The sequence below is a fragment of the Nansenia antarctica genome (assembly GCF_963989245.1).
Source record: "Nansenia antarctica genome assembly, chromosome: 5".
NCBI classification, from domain to species: Eukaryota; Metazoa; Chordata; class Actinopteri; order Argentiniformes; family Microstomatidae; genus Nansenia; species Nansenia antarctica.
The window spans coordinates 21,035,494-21,046,114 of NC_137690.1; the positions used below are offsets into that span (position 1 = coordinate 21,035,494).

Here is a 10,621-nt window from a genome sequence, read left to right on the forward strand (position 1 = left end):
GAAATTGCAGCCTCATACCCAATCTAAGCCCCAAACCATAGTGACCAGCATCTTAAACTGGGAGGTTTGCGGATTGTACCCACTGTTTTGGGCCCTTTAGGCAAGGTCCTAAATTCTACCTTGTGCTGAATAGGAATAGGAGTCTCCTGCTGTTGAGAGACAGATTTAATGGCCATGCCCTTGCTGGCTGTGTTTTCTGAATAAACCTTTGGTTTTAAATCACCTGTAGTTTGTGTTCTCCTGTCCAAGGGCAGAAAAAGATCCACATAAGACTAGTGAGCCACGATTAAGTACTGTGTTTTTGCGACAGGTGCTGCCATGGACCTGGAAGACGAGCCGTTGTTATTCCAGACCAGCTGGGATGGTGGTGAGGGGGAAGAGGAGCTAGAGGATGAGGAGGCGGATACACAGACGGAGAGGGGGAGCAGTGCCACTGGTGACAGTGGGTTATGGGGAGTGTGGAGGGCTGTGGGCTGGGTGTACACACAGCCCTGGACGAGTGGAGTGGTCCTGGGAATGGGGGTCTTACTACCCTGTGCCCTGTCTGCCTACATGTTCTTATACTGTCCCCCACTGGACATAGACCTTTCCTACAGTGCCTTTGAGGTCCACAGCCACTTTTCTGCAGAGAGGTTTGATGCGCTCACCATCGCTATAAAGAGTCAGTTGGGGTCCTGGGACCGACACAGGCGTGACGTGGACGACTATGACACCATTGCTCTCCGGGAACTTCTATTGGAGAGGCTGAAAATACAGGGGGACGGAGTATCCAAAAGAACAGATAATGAGTGGCTACCTCCTAAATCTCTGAGAAACAACACAACGTTCAGACGAGTGGCTATACAAAAGAGTGGAGCCGCAGTGAGCAGCACTGGACAGACAGAGGTCTATCAGAGTCACCCAGAGATAAAGAGGGACGGAGAGATTACTGATAGTATGGCAGAGGGGAGAGGGAAGGAGAGAGAGAAGCATGGAAACACAACAACACCTGTGAGTGGTGAGTCCTTAGCGGGAGGCAGTGACAGTGCGATTAGAAACCGTCGATTTGCTCCTAGCTTCCCCTACCTGCAGAGCCAGGCCTTGTGGAGAATTGAGCTGGTGTTTGTTGCACAAGGTGGGGGGGACAACAACAACATATTCACCCCGGAGCGCCTCCACACCATTCACCACATAGAGCGCCTTCTCATGCAACAGCCCCAGTTCCAGCAGTTCTGCTGGAAGCCACTAGAGGTGTTGAGAGACCTGCCTCTGGGGCCCTCGTACTGCTCTCCACCCAGCTCCCTCCTCTCCTACCTCTTCCCCAGCGAAAGCGATGGCAAAATCTACTACGACGGCATGGGCCCTGACCTGGCAGACATCCACGGTGAGTCTCAGGTGCCCAGAGCTGGACCTAATCACATTGTGTGTCTATCTTGTGGTCTGTTAAGCAGAGCAGCGAGCGTGTAACTTTGGTCATGGCTGGTTTCTCGGTCCTCAGGTGCCCTGAGTCTAGCCATCACCCACCCACAGTTCTACTGGTACGTGGATGAGAGTCTGGCCCCCGACCGGCTGTCCTCCTCTCTCCTGCGCAGTGAGATCCACTTCGGAGCTCCTCTGCCCTCCTACTACTCTGTGCAAGACCGGCCTGAGGAGCAGAGGCGCCGCTTCAAGAACTTTGTGGTTCAGTATGCTGACCTCCTGGCTCAGCAGTCCACCAGGTGGGTTCTAAAGGCACACCCCAACGGAACACGAGGCTACATTCATCCACATAATGATAAGAAGTGTTCTTACTACATTATGGTTTACAGACATATAAAGTATAGTACACGAATAGCGTCATTGTTTCTTTAATAACAACCACACAACATTCTCCCACTCTCCCCATGGGGTTGTCCCAGTCAGGTGAAGGTGTTGTATGGGGGCACGGAACTGTTTGATAACGAGGTGAGACACATCTTCTACAGTGACATGTTGCTGGCTTTGATCAGTGGAGGATGCATCACTGTGCTGGTCTATATCCTGACCTCCTTCTCAGGTGAGGTCCCATGCATACTCTCTCACCTGCAATACATTTTCATTACATTTTAGGCCTTTAGCAGATGCCTTATTCCAAAGACTTATTCCAAAGACTTACAATCAATACATTTGATTGTAAGTGAAGTAAGTTTGACAATCAATACATTTGAAGTAAGTGAATCATCTATCCACTAGTCATAGAAGGAAAAGTACTATTATGCTCAGGCCAGGGGCCATTAGCAGTCGTCGAACTAGAAGATGGATATATATAGATTTTATTTTATTTTATTATTATTTTGTTTTATATTGACACAGGGGAAACAATACAGAGGGTATCTCAAGAAAAACAGTTTAGGGGGAAGTAGGTGTCTCTGTAGACACAGTGCAGGGGGCTAGTAGATGTCTTGGGAGGGACAGTTAAGGTGTAGCTTGAAGAGATGGGTCTTCAGTCTCCGACTGAAGATGGGGGGTGATTCTGCAGTTCTGACAGTCGTGGGAAGCTCGTTCCACCAGTGGGGAGCCAGTGTAGTGAAGAGATGTGATCGGGCAGCATTACTCCATGTGAACTTGGGATGTATTCTATGATGGCGCATATTGCGTTCTGGGCATTGTTTCTACTGTAAACAGTGCAGTATGAGGTCTGATCCTTTGGTGTGTGTCTCTTTGTGTCTCCACAGTGTTCCTAACATTCTTTGGGCTGGCTAGTATTGCTCTGAGTTGCCTGGTGGCTCTCTTCCTCTATCATGTGATCTTTGGGGTGAGATACCTGGGCATCCTCAATGGAGTAGCAGCCTTTGTGATCATTGGCATTGGTGAGTGACAATATACTCTCATCTAGCTGACTGACTGAGATAACCATTCTGTGGTGATGACTCCTCCTTCTGTCTGATCTCTATCCCCAGGCGTGGACGATGTGTTTGTGTTCATCAGCACCTTCAGACAGGCTTCTCACCTGGTTCATCCAGTGCAGCGGATGGTCTACACAGTCAAAACCGCTGGACGGGCCACCTTCCTCACCTCTTTCACCACCGCAGCTGCCTACGCTGCCAACACCTTCTCTCAGGTATTGAGAGGAGAAAAAAATTCAGCTATCATGTTCAACTAAGCGGATTGCTCCACTCTTCATCCATATTGTAATGAACTCTCCAAAGGGAATGAACAGAAATTACTGGCTGGGAGGTGACCCATTCTAGAATATCATGTGACAAGCATAATAAATGTACTGCGACTGCTCTCTCTTTTCTCTTACGTCCTTTCAATTAGATTCCAGCCGTGCATGACTTTGGTTTATTCATGGCCCTGATTGTCAGCTGCTGCTGGCTTTGGGTGTCCATCCTCATGCCTGCTGCCCTTTGTATCTGGAACCAGTGGATTGAGCCCCGGGAAGGTGCCTGTCTGAAATGGTGTGCCCCTGCCTTTTCTTCTTTTTGTACTAGATGTGTAATGTCAGAGCTTCAATTGTGGTACCAGCTTTTTCAGCCTGTTTTCCTGGGTGACTTCATGAACACAGGGTGCATCTCTCTGACACATTTCCTCCTCCAGGTGGAAGGCACGTACAGGCCTATCAGTGAGCCACAGCCCTTTGTCAGATGAAGATGAGGATGTGGCCCTCTTATCTGTGGAGATGGAGCCATGTGAGATGCTTATCCTATTGCTGCTGAATGAATGGAGCACAGAAGAATGAAAGGTAATAATGTCCAGACCATTCACTCCCTCTCTGTGTCTCACCATGTCTCACCCAGGCTCCTGTGACACAGACGCTGACGCAGCCATATTGTCTCTGTCAGTGGAGACGTCTCTCTGGCCCCTGGGGCAGGGGAGTGCAGGAGTGGTAAGCACTAACCTTCAGTGGGCATTGAGGCACTGGGTTGCAGAGCCAGTCGTGGAGAAACGCAAAGCCATTCTAGGTAAGGGCTCAGTCTTCTAAGCCTTGTAAAACCAGGCCGATCTCACAAGCAGCTACAGTCTTCTGGGGCTGGTCTGATTTATTTGTATTATGTATGTATGCATTTTGATAAGATACTCATACTATCTATCTCTCCCCTCACTATCCCAACTGACTGCTTATCTTACTCCACATTCTTTATCTTGCTGCCAATAGGTATCTATTTCCTGGTTCTGGTGGTGTCTGCTGGGTGCTGCTGTCTCCTGCAGCCTGCCACTCATGCCCCACTACTGTTCCGCCCAGACACCAACCTCCAGGCCCTGCTAGGGCTGCGCAACAACCTCAGTGCCCAGGGCATCCCCTGCCAGATGTGCTCAGGTGATTTGATTTGATTTATTAGGATCCCCATTACTACTACTACTACTCTTCCTGGGGTCCACACAAAACATATACAAGAAATCATCACAAAACATATAACGATGAAGAAGAACATCAACATACACAACATCAAATAACTAAAATAAAAACAAAATAAAAGTCAGCAATGCTCATCATGACCTTAGTTTTAGTGAGCATCATAAAACACATAACAAAGAAGAACCATCATCCACAAGCAACAATAAATAACAGAAATAGAATTCAAATACTCAGCTAGGATCCAATGTGTATGATGTGTTGCTTCACTTGTTTTTTGCAACTGATTTTATTCTGGGTTTTAGAGATATTGACTGATTGACCCTATGATTGAACCTATAGGGCGTTCCATTCAACCATAACTCTATACAGCACTGCATGTTGTTTTGTAATTGTCGTGGCATATCTGGTGGGGTATGTGTGAGCATCAGAGCTGAGTGTAAGCTGCCTATACAAAGGGGTTTTCAGAACATTCATACTTTTTTTTTTTTACAAATGAAAGAAGCGATGCTTTTAACCTCTCATCAACAGAAGAGTCGGTCATGCATGTCGTTTCTATTAGATATTCACTTTCAATTCAATGTACAATTCACATTTCTCAAAAACAACAAACTGTCAACTAAAGCCCAATGCACACGGCGTGCGATTTTGTCGCACAACAACATTCGATTCTCAATTCACACCACCGAAGTGAGTGGGTGTGAATGGAGAATTGAATGTTGTCGTGCGACAAAATCGCATCGCACGCCGTGTGCATTGTCTCATTCAAAACAATGGAATCGAATTCGGCGGTGCGACAATTGTGCACGATTGTGACACGTGTGCATTGGCCTTTATATGACGTCTTTCTACAAGACATTCTGGAACCTGCAGTTCTTCTTCTTCTTAGCTAATACAACAGAAATGTACTTCTGTCAATCAATCATGTAACATATTAATCAATCTATTTTAACTGTGAATCAATCATGTAACACATTAATCAATCTATTTTAACTGTGAATCAATCATGTAACATATTAATCAATCTATCTATCAAAAATGTTAACTGTCTAACTAACTATAAAGTTACAACACGCAGAGCTAAGCATCTGAGTAGAAAAAGCAACAAGTGCTTTTGATATTTTTCAGTTCTTTTTTGTGTTCAGTGAGAGAAAAGTCCAGTCTGCCTTGGGCTTGAACAAGTGCACTGAAGTCTGGTTGAATGTCTGAGGTGGATGGACAGCTGACAGGTGATCATCAGTGAGAGAGGATCTGTATCTGGATTTGTCACTGAGAATGTTTGTTCACATGTGTAGGTAGATGCAAAGAGAACTAGCATCCTCCTTTATTCTTAAACTTGTTTTTTTCAGACTTTTATTCAGAATTAGTTTTTTTCAGACTTTTATTCATAAACTTTTTTTTCTGACTTTTATTCTGAAATCTACCAAATTATCTTTGGTGAAAGTGGGAACAAGTTGGCAACAATCAAATGTTGATATTTACATCTATGTAAAGACTATACATAGAGACTATGCAATCGTCACATTTATTATTATTATTTTTTAATATATTTTTAATTTAACCTTTATTTAACCAGATAAGTCAATCGAGAACCAATTCTCATTTACAATGACGATCTGGCCAATTGGCAGAACAGAGGCAAGTCTATACACAAAACACAACACAGTATATACGATATAGAACACAACCCAATATATACAATATAAAACATATCCCCTTCAAGTCGCTGTCCTCTCAACGATCAATAAGAAAACATGAATAGCCACATGTGGCAGAGATGGCAGTCTGCATTCCTGCAGGGAATCGTGAAAAACATTGAGGTATTTTTCAGTACCTTTCCTTGCTAATCCTAAGGATAGGTATAAACCCATTCTACCACTCAACTCAAACATCATGCTATTGTGTCTTTTTTCCTCCAGGTTTATTTATGGAGAGGCCTCACCTTCTGCACAGTACTGCCCACACCATCCAATCAGTGCCTGGATTTCACCCCCAGAAACATGGTTCAAATTCAACTCCTCAGAGCCAAATCAAACTACGCTCTGCCTCCAACGGCACAGGTTCTACATGTGAATTAGATGAGGCTGTTACCTTGCTTGGGGCATTCATAGCTGCGTACTTACATACACATTTTCAACACTTCTTTTGAACAACAACCTTTCATTACAGGCCCTCTGCTGACGGTGCATGTCTCAAAGCTGGACACGGGTGCTTCCATCACTCTGTACCGCTTCTCTCTGAATGCCAGCGTGCCATCGCCCTGGAAAAACCTCAGTCCTGGACATGGAGAGGTGCCATTCTTTCAGGTTGGGAAACCCTCATAGAAACACAAAGCAATATGAAACAGAAACAGATTTCCCCACAGAGATGTTAGCTCTTAAGTGATTTATCCAAAAATGAAAAATCATTAACGGAGGCTGACTGATTGATCTGGTGTCTCTAAACAGGCATACAGTGGACCACACAGGAACTTCAGCAGCCGCATGACAGTGTGTGTGTCCCACGTGTACCACCCCCACCTCCGCTGGATGATCACCTCCCAATCCTGTGACCCACACCATGGCTGGAGAGCAGAGTTCACCTTCTATGTGGCTGTGGCTGAGCAGCAGCACAGCAGGTGAGAGGGAATGATGATTGATAGAGATAGAGGACTGAAAAATTGAAAATCAGTCGTCAGTCAAGCAAGCTGTTTTTAAGGGCAAGTTGTCAACAGATTTCTTTGTGTCTCCCAGGAGGCTGTTCTTTGCCCAGCACAAGCTGAGTCCTCACGCCAGCCGAGTATGTGCAGAGCCTCCTGGGTGTGTGATCAGCAGCGGGCCTGATGGGCCCACACAAGGCACCTTCTACACACCAGTGCCCCCTGGTAAGTCAGACAAAATGCCTGGAGCCAAAAGGTGTCATTACTATACAGTTACTAGAACTGCTTGAATCAGTTCTAGTTTTAATTGAAAGTATGTGTCATAGATGTGAATGCAAAAGAGTGATTATTTTCTCCCTCTCTATTCTATCTTGAAGATTCCACCCAAAAATCCAAAACATCAGGCTTTAACCCTTGCAGCGGTGGTAGATGTGGCCAGCCGGCGGTACGTCCACTGGTCGATACTGGAGCCATGGTATTTGTGGTGTTTGGAATACTGGGAGTCAACCGTACCCACAGCACAGACAACCATGTCATTGGGGACATGGTGAGAGCAATGAGCTGAATAATGATTCAATGATGATGATATCAAGGTGTAATTTAACAATGGTCACTGTGTTAGCGGCATTGACTTGCTCTGATATTCTCTCCAAAGGGCAGTGTTATATTGGATCCAAACTTTGACATCTTCCAAGAGATTGGGCATCTCTGTCAGATCTGTAAAGCCATTAGTGCAAATAAACAGCTTGTGAAGCCAGGAGGAGCCCAATGTCTACCCTCAGGTAAGCACCACACAAAGACACACACCAATAATGGTTGATCGGAATCAAACAGCACAGACTTTTGATGTCAATACGTCTCAAAACCCCGTGTTTTTCTCTATCTGACTGTCTCTCTCCCCCTCAGGAAACAAACTGTCATCCATCCTGTCTCTACTGCACCCAGAATGCCACTCACTCCCTGAGCCCAACCTACTACCAGGCCAGCTGTCACATGGGGCAGTGGGTATGCATGGTGGCAATGTGCGGTGGCTGTCCATGGCTTTTGAGTCTGTGAGTGCCACTCTTGATTATGGTGCACAACGTTATTAATTACAGCCCATGTCTGTGCCAGTAACAGTGTTCATTTCATACTATCTGTCTGTTCCCTGTCAGACAACCTACAAGGGGAAATCTTCATTCCAAACTCACTCTGACTTCCTCCAATGGGAGACCTTCCTACAGGAGCAGCTGTCTGCTCTCCCACAATCCTCGGCTCTAAAGCGAGGTTTCCAGACCTGTGAGCACTGGAAACAGATCTTTATGGAAATCATAGGCAAGTAAAAGAGAACTTTGTGATGCCTACAGCACAATTTTGTCAATAGCTTATAAATATGGTAATGTAATCTGTGTATATATGAGTGTGTTACTGCAGTTCTGGGTTGACTCCCTTCTCTATGGGTTGTCTGTAGGTGTGGAGAGCGCCCTCTGCAGTCTGCTGCTGTCCCTGGCCATCTGTGTAGCAGCTGTGTCCGTTTTCACTGCCCATCCGCTCCTGCTGCTGCCAATACTCCTCACCATCCTGGGTAAACACACTGTTGCTCAACCTCAACAGTATGTACAGGACTGTAGAGTACCTGTAGGGAAGCGTTTAAAAAAAAATGCAACAAAGTACAACCGTTTTCAAGATAAGAATCAGTTATTATCATTGCGTTTAGACAGGTATGATAGGGTTAAGGAATGAATGCGACTGAGCTCCTGTGTGTGTCTGTGTGCAGGTGTCATCTGTCTGGTGATGGCAATCATGTACTGGTTGGGCTGGGAGATGGGGGCGGTGGAGGCCATCTCTCTGTCCATCCTGGTGGGCTCCTCAGTGGACTACTGCCTGCATCTGGTGGAGGGATTCCTCCTGGCAGGGGAGACCTCCCCCTCCACACCCAGTCTCAGCACGGTACAACACATTTCATTCATTTCATATGCATCTAGTTTGCACAAAACATTACAAAATGAACATATTCTACCAAAGGAAACAGTTGTTTATTTAATCCAGTGATCCACCTACTTTGATGATACAGTTCCTGAATGGAATTGGAACTGAATCCACCTGGGGCAATGAATAAGGAAGAGAGACTCATTATATAAATGTTTGGGTTTTTCTCAGGATCTTTCAGCCAAGAGGCAAAGGCGGACCCTGGATGCTATGAACCACGTAGGTGTTGCTATAGTGTCCAGTGCTGTCACCACGGTGATCTCCACAGTCCCTCTCTTCTTCTGTGTCATCGTGCCTTTCGCCAAGTTCGGCCAGATAGTGGCCATCAACACAGCCGTGTCCATCTTGTTCACCCTGACTGTAACTGCAGCCATGTTGGCCACCATGGGCCCTGCCAACTTCACCAGGCCCCCCAGGGCAGTCCTGAAGGCCAGCCTGGCTGTGCTGGTCACCACAACCATTGGTGCTGCCCTATGCTGGGCAGGAGGGCAACTAGGACCAGTCACCTGGCACACAGTCACCATGTGAACACACAGTTGCCACTTAACCACTACTATCAAGAGGATCTAACCTCCATTTATATGAGCCTTACAGCATATTCAGGAGGAAGGTTTCAGATACAGGAAGTCGAACCTTGTTCATCTGCAGTGGAGGAGTATTATCTGTTGTTCTAACTGATATGGCTAGTACTGTACAGTTGGATACTGCACCTAGAGAGGTATAAAGTCATCATTCAAAAACACTTGCCAAAAAAGATCGCACTCCCTCATGATTCATGCGATATCCCAACTCATAAGGTTCTAAATGATATCTGATTGCTCAGATGTGAATGTCACTGCTTTTATAATGAGATGACTCATGTGACAAAGTTATAGGGACATGGGATGAGTGTATAAAACACTGAAAACTGGTGTATCACTCTAGCTTAGTCTAAATGTGTGCATCTTGGTTAGATGTTGTGTGAAATGTAATGTATAAGTATCAATGCTGCTAACAAACACACACATACACATTTGAATGTACTATGTACATTCTTTGCGATCCTCTCAGATGGAGGCATTCAATGCCCTCCACAAAGCACTTGATGGCACTTACTGTAACTCACTCTGCTCCCTCCACTGCTCCAGGCCACCGTGAGCACCATCATATACCCTATCATACAAGCTCTCTCCTGCCCTGACGGTAAGTCAATCCCATCGGTCAATTTATGTCACACACTAATGGTTTTAAAGGGAGTTACTCGAATTCTGTTACTAGAGTAAGTCTGGTTGTTTGAGTGTTGTATCACTGTAAGAAAAATAAAATAAAGCAGGTTTATTGAGAGTTGTAGAAAATACCTTTGTTCTATTCAATAAACACTTGTAAAGCTCTTGTTGTCTGGTTTTGCTTTGTTAAACAGTGTCTCAGTGGAACAGGACTATTAAGAGAGCGGTCACAATTGGCTTAGTGTTACACTCAGTCAATGTGAGAGTGAGGTTGACATGTCCTCTGGTGATGGCAGTTAATAATTCATGACAAATAGCTCAAAATAAATGAATAGCGCGGTATGAATTTTTCATTTCAGTCATTAGGCAGAAACAGAACCGTTACTGACATAGATATCCACCTCCTGTCTGAAGATTGTATCACACAGGCTTTCATGCTAATGTTCAAGTAAGTGATATTGTATCGATTTATGTCTGAAGATCCATCTAAAAAAAACATACAATTATAGATACAGA

The 10,621-nt window shown here is 45.3% G+C and overlaps 1 protein-coding gene across 1 annotated transcript; it reads left to right on the plus strand.

The window, feature by feature from the left end:
• Nucleotides 1-318: 318 nt before the first annotated feature.
• On the plus strand, nt 319-9,428 carry disp3 (dispatched RND transporter family member 3; the record flags this gene model as incomplete). Its single annotated transcript, XM_080531461.1, has 20 exons — nt 319-1,363; nt 1,478-1,697; nt 1,878-2,014; nt 2,673-2,807; nt 2,898-3,058; nt 3,259-3,398; nt 3,538-3,629; nt 3,738-3,902; nt 4,097-4,258; nt 6,214-6,354; nt 6,464-6,600; nt 6,742-6,911; nt 7,027-7,157; nt 7,310-7,479; nt 7,588-7,714; nt 7,839-7,984; nt 8,087-8,246; nt 8,383-8,496; nt 8,689-8,861; nt 9,072-9,428. 20 exons carry the CDS (start codon nt 319-321, stop codon nt 9,426-9,428), a joined length of 4,083 nt encoding a protein of 1,360 aa, XP_080387587.1.
• Between the last annotated feature and the right edge of the window lie 1,193 nt (nt 9,429-10,621).